The sequence below is a fragment of the Manis javanica genome, chromosome 14 (assembly GCF_040802235.1).
Source record: "Manis javanica isolate MJ-LG chromosome 14, MJ_LKY, whole genome shotgun sequence".
Lineage (NCBI taxonomy): Eukaryota > Metazoa > Chordata > Mammalia > Pholidota > Manidae > Manis > Manis javanica.
In genome coordinates, this window is record NC_133169.1 from 50,607,620 (window position 1) to 50,622,318 (window position 14,699).

At 46.5% G+C, this 14,699-nt stretch overlaps 1 protein-coding gene across 2 annotated transcripts in view; it reads left to right on the forward strand.

The window, feature by feature from the left end:
- ADAMTS2 (ADAM metallopeptidase with thrombospondin type 1 motif 2) overlaps nucleotides 1–14,699 on the forward strand; it is a 221,152-nt gene that overhangs the window by 184,157 nt on the left and 22,296 nt on the right. For both annotated transcript variants that reach the window (XM_037002116.2, XM_017657011.3), the window contains exons 11-12: nucleotides 9,164–9,309; nucleotides 14,221–14,396. In XM_037002116.2, the coding sequence (XP_036858011.1) occupies nucleotides 9,164–9,309; nucleotides 14,221–14,396 (322 nt within the window). The remainder of the gene's footprint in view (nucleotides 1–9,163; nucleotides 9,310–14,220; nucleotides 14,397–14,699) is intronic.

Consider the following 14,699-nt stretch of genomic DNA (forward strand, 5'->3'; position numbering starts at 1 on the left):
TTAAAGCATTTTAATAACATTAAGCATGTTTCTTTTATAATAACACTGAGGTATCAGAGTATGAAATTCTTCAGAGAAATTATACTCTGATAAATGCTCAGTCATCTGGGAGGAAATAAGCCAAATTCTTGGAGAGGCGGCTTCTGTATGGTGGGATTAAGGGTGATTCGCCTTGCTCTTTCTTCATATTTTCTACAGTGTGGGTGTATCGCCTCTGTGTACGCAGGCCTGAGTCTGCAGAGGAGAGGGCGAATCACACTGTGGGCCTGGGAGGTGTCCTGAGTTGTCCCATGCCCAGCTCCCCATTTCCAGGCTGGGGACCAATGCGTCCCACAGGGACAGGGAACCACCATGGGGCCTCCCCCATCCTCCTGCCCCCTTGTTCCCATGGCTACCAGTGACCTACAGGCTGGGCCCCAGTCACAGCCTTCAGAGGTACCAGGAGTAGTTGCTCACTCCCTATCTTAGTCAGCTTCCACTGCTCTAAAAAAAATACCACAGACCAGAGGGTCAGAAACAACAGGTTTATTCCTCACCATTCTGACTGTTCTGGAGGTTGGAAGTCCGAGATCAGGGTGCCAGCATGGTCAGGTTTTGGCAAGGGTCCAGCTGTGGTGAGGGTTAGACTGCCTACTTCTTACTGTGTCCTCACATTTCAGAGAGAGAAGTCATCTGTCTCATGTCTTATAAAGGCATTGATCCCATTCATGATGGCCCCACCCTCACAACCTAATCACCTCCTAAAGGTCCCATGTTATCTCATCAGGGGGCACTTAGGCTTCAACATGCAGACTTTGGGTGGACACAAGCATGCAGTCCACAGCATTCCCCCACCTAGGCCCTCTTCCCTGCCTGCAGCCCCACCCTGTCCCACCAGCTACAGGGGGACCAGCCAGTATTCCCCTGGGTTCTTGCCTTCCCTTCCATGTTCCGGGATGAGAGACCAACTAACTGTGCCCAGAAGGACATGAGCAGCATTACGGGGGGAGGAGAGGACATCCTAGAAGACCTGCCTGTCCCTGGGTGATTCTGGACGGTGCTTGCCAGAGCCATGTGCCCAGATGCCCAGTCTGATGGTGGTGGAGCCCTTGACCACTTGCTCAAAGCCCAGAAAGAGAATCGAGAGAGTGGCAGCCCCTGTAGCAGCCCACGAGGGCTCAGACTGGTACGAAGGCAGGCCTGGGGGCACTTCAGGTCAGGAAGGGTGAGAGGCCTGTGTGAGGAAGGAAGAGGCAAGGTGGCTCCCAAGCCAAGATGGCCACAAAGGGAGGCCAGGAAGTGCTTATCTGAGAGCTGAGAACCAGGAGGGATGCACGTGCATGGGAGTGACCAGGCCTTAGAGATGGGAGCACGGCTCCCCTGGACATGGGCTCTGAAACAGGCTTTTTCCTGGGGAGTGCTCTCAGGATCAGCGTCTGTGGAGAGAGGGAGACCTGGAGCAGCGATGCAGCCATATCGCGGACTCAGCAGACCCCGCCTGAGGCTCAGGGCTGGCCTTTCAGAGTTGTCCCAAACCTTTTCCATCATTGGATATGTCTGTCCCCGGGAAAGGGGCATGAGTCTGAGCTAGGCCGCTCTTTGGCTAAGGCATTTCCTGGAGAGGGACTCAGCTGTGAGCCACGAGCAGCCTACACACTTGGCAGCTGGGGGAGTGAGAGCCTTGGTCCTGAGGGGGCAGCTCTGGAGCGCATGGGCTAAATGGGTGTAGGGGACGGGAGGGGGAAGGAATGGGAGCAATGGGCTTCCCAGCAGTGGGGAAGAAGGGCGGAGTGCCTGCCGGAGGGAGCAGGTGCTGCGGGGCCTGGCGCGGTGGCCAAGCTGAGGCAGGAGGCAGACAGGGCATTTGGTGCCATGCCAAAGGGCTAGTCTAAGTCCTGCCACCACGGAAGGTTTGAGAGGGCAGCAGAGGTGGGCTTACAGTGAAGCCTATGGTGCATAACCTTTGGGGCCCCTCACTTGCTGGGAGCCTTTCCAAGGCCCTGGGAAGGAACTCACCATATCCTATGTTTTTATAAATTTTTTAAAAGTAAGGTATTTTAACCATAACCAAATAAGGCAACTTCTCTTTCCACTGCTGCTTCCCTCTGATACATTTCCTCTGCCAACTGGCATTAGGGTCACTGTGGGGGCTTTGTGGTTAGGCTGCGCAGAAATTGGCAATGAGTGTATTTGTCAGCTTGTTTACATAGTTCTCAGTATCTTCTTTGTGGATAGTTCAGTTATTATATTTGTCCAGGTATAAGAATAGCTTCTGGAAATACTCCTGCCACCACTGTGCCAACTTACACATGGTCACTGTGGTATATGGACTGTGTGCAGCCCATTCTCCTCAAATCATTGGAGAAAAATCCCCAACTCTATCTGAGATGCAGCTGCTTCTACAATGACAATGGTCAACGTTTCTTTCGGGGTTTTTCTTATAAATGGTCTACTTTAAATAAAGATCCAACTTGGATATTTCTTCAGAAAGGCTGAGTGTAATAAGATGGTCTGCTTATTAAAAAGCTCTCCATGACCCACAATGTAAGTACTACAAAGAATAAGCCTGTCAAAATAAATTTTCAAAGACCAGGAAAGAGTCCTGACTGCAAGTGGGATGCAAAAAGTTTATTTAAAATGTTGATAAAGCTTTAATACACCGGTTGAACTGCACGTTTGAGAGTTGTTTTGGAATGCTTCGACAAAACAAGGAACAAATTGCAGACTTCTGATTTGGATATATATATAAAGGTGCCTTCATTTATCACATACAAAATTTATTAAAGAAAAGTCCAGATAAAAATTAATGGAAAATAAAGTTAAAGAAAAACAAGTAGAGAAATCAGTAGAAATAACTCTGACTTCAAAAATTTAATTTAAACATGAAAAGGGTTTCAGATCAAATCAAAAGCAGTCACTCATTAGGAGGAAGAGATAAATGTCAAAGAAGAGTGACAGACAGGCTCTTGAAATGCTTGATAATCCAATTAATGAAGAGGAGTGAATCAGGTGAACACACTGGAAAAGCATTGAAACTTCTGCCTTATTTGACGTGAAATATTGACATCATCAAAGACAAATGAAGCTCATAAAATTGCCCCCATGAGAATGTCAACAGCAGCAGTTACTGAGCGTTGCTGTCCAAGAATATTCCCTATTCCTCTGTCCAGGGAAACTTGAAACACCCTGAAATCCACATCAGGAAGCAAATTGGAAGCAGTTTCTCCAAATTTGATCATCTCAGTGTTCACAAGACATCACCAACAACTTCTCCAAATTCTCGATAATTTTAAAAAAGAAAATATTTCCCTCAACAGGCTAGAACAGGGGTTGACAACTGCAGCACACAGATGAACTCCACCTGCCCCCTGTTTTTTTTCCTAACAGTTTTATTAAGATGTGATTCACATTTAAAATCACCCATTTAAAGTGTACAATTAAATGGTTTTCAGTATATTCACAAAGTTGCACAACCATCACAACAATCAAGTTTTAGAATATTTTTGTTACTCCAAAAAGAAGCCCCATGCCCATTAGCCCAACCCCATCTCCTCTTCAGGTTTCCCATCCAACCTAGGCACACCAATCTACTTCCTGTCTCCACAGATTTGCCTCTTCTGGACACTTCCTATAAATGGAATCATGTATGTGTCCTTTTGTGGCTGGCTTTATTCAGTTAACATAATGTTTTCGAGATTCATACATGTTGTAGCATGTATCGGTATTTCATTCCCTTTTATTGCTGAATAATAATCTATTATATAGCTGTGCTGTGTTTTGTTTATCCATTTATTAGTTGATAGACATTTAAATTGCTTCTACTCTTTAGCTATTATGAGATATTCATGTACAAGTTACTGTATGGATGTGTCATTTTTCTTGGATAAGTACCAATTATGGAATTGTTAAGTCTTACAGTTACTGTGTTTAACATTTTGAGAAGTTGCCAGATGGTTTTCCAAAGCAGCTACACCTTTGTGCATTCCAACTAGCAATGTACGAGGGGTTCTGATTTTTCCGCATCCTTGCCAAATAGTGTTATTGTCTGTGTTTTTATTATAGCCATCACAGTGGGTGTGAAGTCGTCTCTCACTGTGGTTTTGATTTGCATTTCCCTGGTGGCCTAAGATGCTGAGCATCTTTTCATGTGCTTAATGGCAATTTTTATACATCTTTTGGGGATCATTGTCTACTTGTATTCTTTGCTCATTTTTTAATTGAGTTATCTTTTTACTATTGAGTTCTTTATGTATTTTGGATACAAGTCCATTATCAGGCTTATCAGATATATGGCTCACAAATATGTTCTCCCATTCTGTAGATTATTGTTTCACTTTCATGATAGTATCATTCAATGTGCAGAAATTTTTAAGTTTAATGAAGTCCAATTTATCTATTTTTCCTTTTGAATCTTGTGCTTTTGGTGTTGTATTGAAGAATCTATTGCCATTAATTAGGTCAAAAAGATGTATTCCTGTGATTTATTCTAAGAGAGTAGCTCTTACATTTAGGTCTATGATCCATTTTCAGTTAATTTTTGGATAAGGTATGAGGAGGGAATCATCCTTTTACATGTGGATGTTCAGTTGTCCCACCATTTGTTGGAGAGGCTCTTCTTTTTCCATTGAATCATCTTGGCACCCCTATTGAAAATCAGTTGACCATATGTAAATGCTCATTTCTGGATTCTGCATTCTATTCCATTGCTATATTCATCTAACTTCATTCCAGACCCACACTTTCTCAACTCCTGCAGCTTTGTAGTAAGCTTTAAGTAGGAAAGTATGAGTCCTCCCACTTTGTTCTTTTTTAAGATTGTTTTGGCTATTTCTGATCCTTTGACTTTCCATATGAATTTTAGAAGCAATTTCTCAATCTGTGTAAAATTCCAGCAGGAATTTTGACAAGATTACACTGAATCTGTAGATCAATGTGGGGAGTGTTGCCATATTAACAATCTCATCCATGAATATGGTATATTTTTCCATTTGTTTAGGTCTTTAATTTCTTTTAACAATGTTTTGTAGTTTTCAGTGTACAAGTTTTAAGCTTCATTTCATTCAATTTAGTCCTAATAATTTTCCTTCTTTTTAATGCTATTGTAAATAAAATTGTTTTTTAAATCTCATTTTCAATTCATTCATTGCAAATTTATAGAAATACAATTGAGTTTTGTATATTGATCTTGTATCCTACAATCTCACCGAATTTTATTAACTCTAATAGTTTTTTACTGGATTCCTTGGGATTTTCTATATAGAAGGTCATGTCATCTGCAAATAGAAATAGGTTTACTTCTTCCTTTCCAATCCGGATGCCTTTCATTCTTTTTGGTGCCTAATTGTCCTGGCTAGAACTTCCAGTACAAAGTTGACAGGAAGTGGTGTGAGCGGACATCCTTGTCTTATTCCTGATCATAGGGGAAAAGCATACATTCTTTCATTAAGCATGATGTTAGCTGTGGGCATTTCATTGATGCCCTTTATCAGGTTGAGGAAATTCCCTTCTATTCCTAGTCTGTTGACTGTTTTGTTTTGTTTTGTTTCAGGAAGGGAAGTTAGATTTTGCCGAATGTTTTTTGAGGCTCAAGGCTATCATATAGTTTGTCCTTTATTCTATTAATATGGTTTATTATATTGATCTTCAGATGTTAAACCCTGCATTCCTGGGACAAATTTCACTTGGTGATGGTGTCTCTTTTAATATGCTGTTGGTTGTGGTTTGCTAGAATTTTTGTTGAGGATTTTTGTGTCTGTTTTCATAAGAGATATTCTGTAGTTTTTTTCTTGTGATATCTTTGGTTTTGGCATTAGGATAGTACGAGCTTCATAGAATGATTTGGGAAATATTCTCTTCTGTTTTGGGGTTTTTTTAGAAGAGTTTGTGAAAGATTGGTGTTAATTTTTCTAAATATTTGGTAGAATTCACCAGTGAAGCCATCTGGGATTTTTGTGTGTGTAGGAAAAGTTTTAACACATTAATTCAATTCCTTTACATGTTATATTATAGGTCTATTTTGATGATCCATACCTTATTAAATCACTTTTGGTAGTCTGTGTCTTTCTAGAAATGTGTACATTTCCAGTGCTCCATATTTTTCATGTGGATTTGAATTATCCTCTGGTGCTTTCATCCTTAATAACTTCCTTTAGTATTTCTTATATGCCAGGTCTGCTGGCAGTGAATTCTCCATTTTCTGCTTATCTGGGAATATTTTTTTTTACCTTCATTGTTGAGAGATAGTTTTATTGCATATAATACTGGGTTAACATCATTGCCTCTGGTCTCCTCTATTTTTGATTGAAAGTCATCTGTTACTCTTATTTGGCTTTTGTTGTACTGACACAATGAGTCATTTTTCTTTTACTGTTTTCAACATTTTTCTTAGTCTTTCAACAGTTTGACTATAATGTGTCTGGATGTGGATCTCTTTGCATTTATCTTACTTGAAGTTTGTTAAATTTCTTGGATTTGTAGGTAAACGTTTCCATTAAATTTTAGGTTTCAGCTATTATTTCTTTGATTATTTTCTTCTTTCTGTGTCCTCTCCCTTTACGATGTACATTTCAGTGGACTTGTCTCCCATGTTTCTTGGAGGCTGCATTCATTTGTCTTTATTCATCTTTCTCTCTGCTCCTCACTGCACTATTTCTACTGATCTATATTCAAGTTCATGGATTCTATATTTGGTGAAACATTGTTCTTCCACTCTCCCTTAGTTCTTTAGACATTACTTCCTTTTGTTCTTGAGCATATTTATAATAGCTGTTTTGAAATATTTGCTAAATCCAAAATCTGGGCCTCCTCAAAAGTAATTTATATCACTGGCTTACCTTCCTGTTTCTCTTCATTTTTCAGACATTTTGTTTGAAACTGGACATTTTAGATCACACATTGAAGAAATTCTGGGTATTGAGTCCCCTGGACCTTGTGCCATTTGCCTGTTTGCTTGTTTATTTGTTCAGTGACTTGCTGCACTATTTCAGTAAATTTTATTTTCCCAGCAGTCAGCTGCTGATATTGCCCCTCAGAGGTCACAGCCTTGGGCATGTACATAGTCACCCTGACCACACAGCTCCTACACCTACCTGAGGAGAGTGGTATTAACCAGGGTCTCTTTTTCTTTTCCTCTGACCTTCCTGCTAAGCTTCTGGTTGTTCTTCCCCCATTGGTATCACACCTGGTTGCTGTGTTTTTGATAATGCCCTGGAGTTCAGCTTGTCTACAGGGTGACTCAGTTAGATTTTGGACCCTTCACAGAGACAGAGTGCTGCAAGTCTTTGATGCTTCCTCAGACCTCAGGGGGCTTTGCTGTGTTTTTCTTGGACCTCTCTGTTACACTCCTAGTAGGGTTATTGTACTTGCTACTAGTATTATGGAGCTACTAGCTTCCTCTTAATTGCTCACTACCAAGATTTCTGCTGTTTTTGACAATGCCCTTGGCATGAGCTTCCCCATGCTCTGTTCCAAATAAAGCCAGCCCCCTTGGAGAGAGCTATGGAGCTTTCTTTCCTACCTGTCTCTCTGGGAAGACCATTGCACCACTGCAGTGGAACTGGGCCAGGGTGACCCACTTCTCTCAGAGTGACCTTCCTGGACTAAGTGGGTCACTGGATGGTGATGGTAGTTCCTGATCTTCTTGGATTCCCCCTGTCCACATGGAACCTCTGTCCTATGAGCAGCTGGAGAAGGGGCCATTAGGATCCAGTATTCTTGGCCATCATATCTGTCTTTACCCTGTGAGTGGGGAAAGGGGGATGGGGAAGGGAACCCCTAATCATCTTGGCTGCCACTGCATGGAATAGACTTTCTGCAACACAGAGGTATGGGAGGTCCAGTGGCTTGCCTTTTCCAAAGTGAAAACTCCTAGACTGAGAGCAGGGAGGGTAATGAGCTGTGTCTTCTAGGCTATGAAGCTTCTGTCACACTGAGCTGGGGAAGTATTGGGAGAGGGCTGTGGCTCAAATGCCATAGATTTTCACTATTCATATCAAGATTTAATAGATATTCTTGAATAAATGTCTCTCCATTTGTTATATTGACATTAAGACAATTTCCAGATACTTTAAGTGGTTGTTTTTTAAAAATAATTTTCTCCAGTTACATGGTGGTTTTACTGAGGAGAGAGTTCACCAAGCTCCTTATAGCTCCATTCTAGAAGTGTCCATTTGTTGCCTGTTTTTGTAAATGGTTTTACTGGAGCACAGCCATGTCCCTTCACTTATGTTGGTTATAGCTGCTTTTTCATGCACCAATGGTGGAGTGGATTAGCAACAGAGATCATAGCCTGCAAAGTCCAAAATAGTTACTGGTCCTTACAGAAAAAGTTTGTTTGAGGAGGAGCTGCATTATCTTTCTCTCTATGGAAATCAATACTACAAAATCACTGTCATGTGAAGAGGGGATGAAGGAGCATGCAGTCAGAATTGCAGGAAAAGTTGTAACAATTAATTTGAAAAAATCACTGCTCTGTTTTCGGTTATGGTATTGGTCAATTTTCAGTTTTTAATTTTTATGTGTTTTTCTTATTCTAAATCACTATTCCATTTTATACCTAACTTGGTATTTTTAATTATGCAATCTTTTTTTAAGTGGCCCTTACTTGTATGAGCTTCCTCCCCATGGGAGAAAGCAGAGCAGTGTGATCAGATTCAAGTGTAGACCTGTGTTCCCTGCATACCAGTGCTCTGCTTACAATAGTCATGAATTTTTACCATGTCATTCCCCCACCTGGCCTGCACCCTACCCTTGAGAAAGACATCAACTTCCTCTGCCCTTCTTGGTCAAGGGCATTGAGGATTGAAGGTGGAACAGAGACAGGGAAATGGGGATGAGGAAGAGGGCTCTCTAGGGCTCTCTCCAGCCTGAGCAGGGAGAAGCTGTTTGCAAGCAGGTGAGAGGCAGGGTTAGCAATGTGCCAGCCATGCCCAGCTGACCTTCATTTCCATGTATTTCTGTCTGGGGGGACCAAGTGGCAGGACAAGGCATTGAAACTGGTAGGCAGCTAGAGCAGGGGTCGAGGGGAGCAGGGTGGGCCAGCTGGACTTCTAGAGGGAAGAAGGGTCTGCTCTTTCTTTGCCTCCAGGGCCAAGCTGACATCACGGGAAATGCAGGCTGAAGAGGGCGGGCATCCGAGCAGCCCTGGTGTGAGCAGTGGGTGAGGGCGTGACCTTCTGTCTTTCAGCATTGCTTTAAAGGACACTGCATCTGGCTGACACCTGACATCCTCAAACGGGACGGCAACTGGGGTGCCTGGAGTCCATTCGGCTCCTGCTCACGCACCTGTGGCACAGGTGTGAAGTTCAGGACCCGCCAGTGTGACAACCCACAGTGAGTTGGCCCCAGTGTTTCCCTCCTTCCTGGGGGCAGCTGTGGGCCCTGAGTCCCTTGCTAGCCAGCCCTATCCTGCAAGGCCCCTGTGGCTGCACATTAATTCGAGAAGCATTCGAGGGCAGGCAGCCCTGGTCCGTCCACACCATCCCTGGGAGGAAGCTGAGACTTAAAGAGGGGAGGCTCATGCCCAGCCCACAAGGGGCAGAGCCAGATCCGGAGACGGAAACCTGGTCTCCTGATGTGCCAGCCTGGGGCTATTCTCCCACCTGGCCTGCACCCTACTCTGGAGGAAGACATCAGCTTCCTCTGCCCTACTTGGTCAAGGGCATTGAGGACTGAAGGTGGAGCAGAGTCAGGGAAATGGGGATAAGGAGAAGGGCTTTCTCGGGCCCCAGCCTGAGCAGGCAGCATCTGTTGGCAAGCAGGCAAGAGGCAGGGTTAGCAAAGTGCCACCTGTGTCCAGCTGCCCAGTGCCCACCAGACTTCCCCAACCACGTTCCCCTCTTGCCTCCTAGGCAGGCCCCAGGCCCTGTTGTGCTGTCCTCCCCTCCCCTGCTGCCCTGGCCTTTTTATTCCCTCCCCATAAATATCTATTGAGTCTGTGTCCCACTCCTCAGCCACTTGCTTTTTCACGCACAGCCCACTCCTGTGAGCCCTTCACCTCAGCCTCACCCAGTGCAGCACCCATGGAGAGGGAAGCTGTGGAGGCATAGTGCCCGGGCCCCGGCCCCACAGCCCCCTGTGGCTTGGGTCATGTCAGCTAGCCCCCAGGCCTCAGGCAGCATGCTTGGTGGGATCATCTGGGGCACGCACAGGAATGTGAGCAGAGCCCCCAGGCACCAGCTCACTCCAGTCTTCCACCTGCCCCTCAGAGGGCCCTGGCTGCTGGGAGATATGGCTTTTGTCTTTCATTCTCTGGTCTGTCCAATGTTTTAAAGATTTTTATTTACATGAAAATATTAAAACTCTAGAATTTCACTCTTTAAAAAAACCATATTTCCAGCTTTCATATTGGGCACCATGGCAACACCAGACCCAAATGCAGGCTGGTGGGCAACAACTCAGGCTGCCCCCTTTATGGGGCAGCCCAGCCCAGCCCAGCCAGCCTCATGCACCTCCTCCATCTACCTGGGCCCCCTCGATATGGGGGTTGGGGCCTGAACCCCTAAGCCTCAGTCCCAAGCTCACCACACGCATGTGGGCCCTGGCCCGGCCTCAACAGGAGCTGTCTGTGACTTTCTGTGCACATGTGCTTTTCTGGGAGCAGGTCCCTAGCTTCACTTGAACTTCTCAGAGGAGCCTCTGTCCCCAAACTTTAAGCCCTGGAGATCTCTGGGGCCCCTCCACATGGGCTGGTCTGCGACCTCTGCAGCAAGTCCCATGCTCTGCTCAGCAGGCTACCACACTTTCTCTGGCCAGGCCCCGAACTGGCCACCAGGGAGCCAGAGCAGGTCAAGTCCACATCCCGGTATGGGACCTGTGCCCCGGGGATTTGGGAGCCTCCCAGGCACCTGTACTTTGGGCTGGCCACCCCAGCCCATGCCTGCAGGGCTTCCTTCCTGCTTCTGACAGCTCCTGCCTGGGGTCCAGGCTACCATCTGGCACAAAGGCAGGAAGGGGGCTCAGAGCTGCCGTGCCATCCAACTCCCCTCAAGCACCCCTGGGGCTACTGTACTTCCTTTGGGGTGAGATTGGCAGGACAGTTCTGCTGGGCGAGGACAGCCAGTCCCGACCACGGTGTGGTGCCTGGCATGCAGCAAGCACTTGGTAACATGACTGGTCTCTGCTGCCCTTCACGTGTTCTTTTAATGCTCTGGGGCCAATTCCAACACAGGGTCCCCCCCAGACACACACACACACACACTCACACACACACTATGAGGTTATCGGACACCAGCAACATGCTGAGAATTCAGCTCAGTTCTGACGCTGTCTGCCCAGATCCCTCGGGTTGAGGACTCTGCCCTGCCAGACTCCCCCACACCCACTTCAGATGCCAGTCCCAAGCCCCAGCGCTACAGATTGGACATTCCCATAACCCCTGCTATCCTGCCAGGTTCGATTAACTTGCTAGAGCTGCTCACAGAATCAGAGAAACACTTTTACCAGTTTATTAAAGGATATGCTGAAAGATACAGGTCAACAGCCAGATGAAGAGATGCACAGGGTAAGGTCCCAAACAAAGGAGCTTATGTCCTGCAGAGCCCGGGGCTGGCTCTGTGGCACATGGAAGCGTTCTGGTCCCCCAAGCATGGAAGCTCTCTGATAAAGGACCAAGAAGCTGTTCTCTTGGATTTTTTAATATTTTTTAATATTTTTATTTTTTCATTCATACTTTAATGTTTAAACAAGGCTAAGGTGAAATTATAGGTGTAGAGTTAGAGTACGACTTTCAGAAATGTTACTTTTTTATCAAAATACTTTTTTTTTTGAGAGAGCATCTCTCATGTTTATTGATCATATGGTTGTTAACAACAATAAAATTCTGTAAAGGGGACTCAATGCACAATCATTAATCAACCCCAAGCCTAATTCTCAACAGTCTCCAATCTTCTGAAGCATAACGAACAAGTTCTTACATAGTGAACAGGTTCTTAAATGGTGAACAGTGCAAGGGCAGTCATCACAGAAACTTTCGGTTTTGATCACGCATCATGAACTATAAACAATCAGGCCAGTTATGATTATTCGTTTGATTTTTATACTTGATTTATATGTGAATCCCACATTTCTCCTTATTATTATTATTGTTATTGTTATTATTTTTAATAAAATGCTGAAGTGGTATGTAGATGCAAGATAAAGGTAGAAAACATAGTTTAGTGCTGTAAGAGGGCAAATGTAGATGATCAGGTGTGTGCCTATAGACTAAGTATTAATCCAAGCTAGACAAGGGCAACAAAACATCCATGGATGCAGAAGATTTCTCTCAAAACAGGGGGGGTGAGGTTCTAAGCCTCACCTCTGTTGATCCCCAATTTCTCACCTGATGGCCCCCCTGCAACTGTGCCTGTCTTAGGTTGTTCCTCCCTTGAGGAATCTTACCCGTCTCTGGCTAACCAGTCATCTTCCCGGGCCATACAGGGAAATATAAGGTTGGTAAGTGAGAGAGAAGCCATATTGTTTGAAAAGGTTAGCTTTTTACTTTTTTGCAGATTTATGCCCTGTGGCTTCTATGCCCAGCATTTGTCTTGAGGTATCTTTACCACTTGGAAGAATTATGATACTCGGTACTTTCGATATGAGGCGCGAATTCTACTTAGGGGTTGTAATTATGAAGGAAGAAGAGAAGCTATAGAAGTAGCAGACGGAAGAAAACATGGAATCTTGTAGAGTAACATAAGCGTGTATAGGTTTTAAATTACTAATTAAATTGCGTGCACTCCTCTTGGATTTTTGTACAGGCTTCATTACACAGTCATGATTGACTCGGTCCTGACCATTGACTGATTCAACCTCCAGCCACTCTTCGATCACCAGAGTCAGTGGTGGGACTGAAAATTCGAAATGTCTAATCACGTTGCTGCAACTGCCCCCGCCCTTGGGTGGGGTCCAAAAGTCACCTTCATTAATAACAAGACATCCACTTCCCCTTTCTGGCTCTGAAGCATCTCCAGGAACTGTGGATGAAGACCAGATATGCATGAGAAATGTACTTTGGTCATCTGATGACCATATATGTAATTTTTTTATAGATCATTATACCACAAGTGCTGATGGAGTAACATCCAGGCTGCAGAGAGAGCAGATTTGGCTTTACCCCCTTGGCATCCAGGCCCTGATGCCGCATGCTTCTGTGCTCCTTGCTCTGCAACTCCCGCAACTGTAAAACTGGAAACAATCTACAGTCTCCAGATCTCCACTTGCTCTTCCTCCCCCGCCTCCTCCTGTTCACATTCTCTTTTGGACTTCGCGTGGATTTCCCTTGAAATTGTACAGCCCCTGCCTGGGCTGGCTAGGGGTGGCAGGGACACCACACCCACTTTCTGCTGTTGTTCCAGCAGTTGCTGCCCCGATGTCCCCAGGCTTCCCACACCAGCACCCAGACCTGCACCCCCTTCTGGTGATGCTCTTGTGGGTTTGTCACTGGTCTGTGGTCCCATCCGTGGCCCTGGTGCAAACCTAGTTGCTCTGTCATCCTGTCCACCAAGCACTGAGGCCTCTCAGTTCTTTCTCCACAAATTTCTTATATCTTTTCTGCCAGCTTCCCCTCAAGGACATGGCACTGTGCGAGGGGCCTCCGGGAAGCTGGTCTCTTTTCTTGTCCACTGTGAGCAGCTGCCACTGCTTGTCGCAGGCAGAGCAGGACTTTTGCTCAAAGCTGAGGTGGGGCCTCTGACACAACTGGCAGGTGGCACTGTGAGGTGCAGGCCTTCCACCTAATGCTGTGTGGACTGGGGCCACCCAAACTGAAGTGAGAGAATTGCAGAAACAGCAGCCCAAATTCTCTGAATGGAGGAAAGCCAGGAGTGTCCAGGGCATGCTGGACCCTTGCTCTCTGCTAATTCAGAATTGCCCTTTGAGTTCCCGCTGTGTGTCAGGACCAGGCCCATATGTGGAGGAGACACACACAGCTCCTCCATCCTGGGGCTTACAGCAATGGTAGGGGTGGGGGCCAGGAGGCGGGACCTAATCCCCCAGTCACAGCATAGGAGCTGCGGGAAGGGACCGTCAAGACGCGGGAGGGGGCGGATTATCAGCCTCTGCATACTAAATGCCCTGGGGCCAGGAGGCTGGAGATTGCCCAGGTCTGCAGCTGGGACAGGGCAGCGCTGGGTCCCTTCACTCATCAGAGCTGACCCCCAACGCCTAGAACTCAGGGATCCCCAGAACCAACCCCACAAGCAGCCGGAGTGCTGACCTCTTCCGGGTGGCACAGAGACGCAAGGCCTTTGCTTTCTCCTCCAGCCCGGCTAACGGAGGCCGCACGTGCTCAGGCCTTGGCTACGATATCCAGCTCTGCAACTCCCAGGACTGCCCCGACCCGCTGGCCGACTTCCGCGAAGAGCAGTGCCGGCAGTGGGACCTGTACTTCGAGCACGGCAATGCCCAGCACCACTGGCTGCCTCACGAGCACCGGGACGGTGAGCCCAGAGCGGCGGGCGGGGCTGTGCTGTCCTGCGCCGCTGGTGCTGCGTGGGCCAGCTCCGGCCGCACTGGGCTGCCCGCAGAGCCCGCCCTGGCCCGTGTGGCCGCCAGGCCCAGTCCTGGGTGGGGCTGGGGGTTCACCGCGAAACTGCAATCCCAGAGGAGCCAGAAAACTGGACCCAAGCCAAGAATGCAGGGCTGCCAGGCTCCCCCAGGCGCCACCTGGCGGACGAGGCTGGAGGTGCGGCGGTCAGGCCCGCTGAGCTGCGGGGCGCGAGGCGGAGGCGGAGCTGAGATTC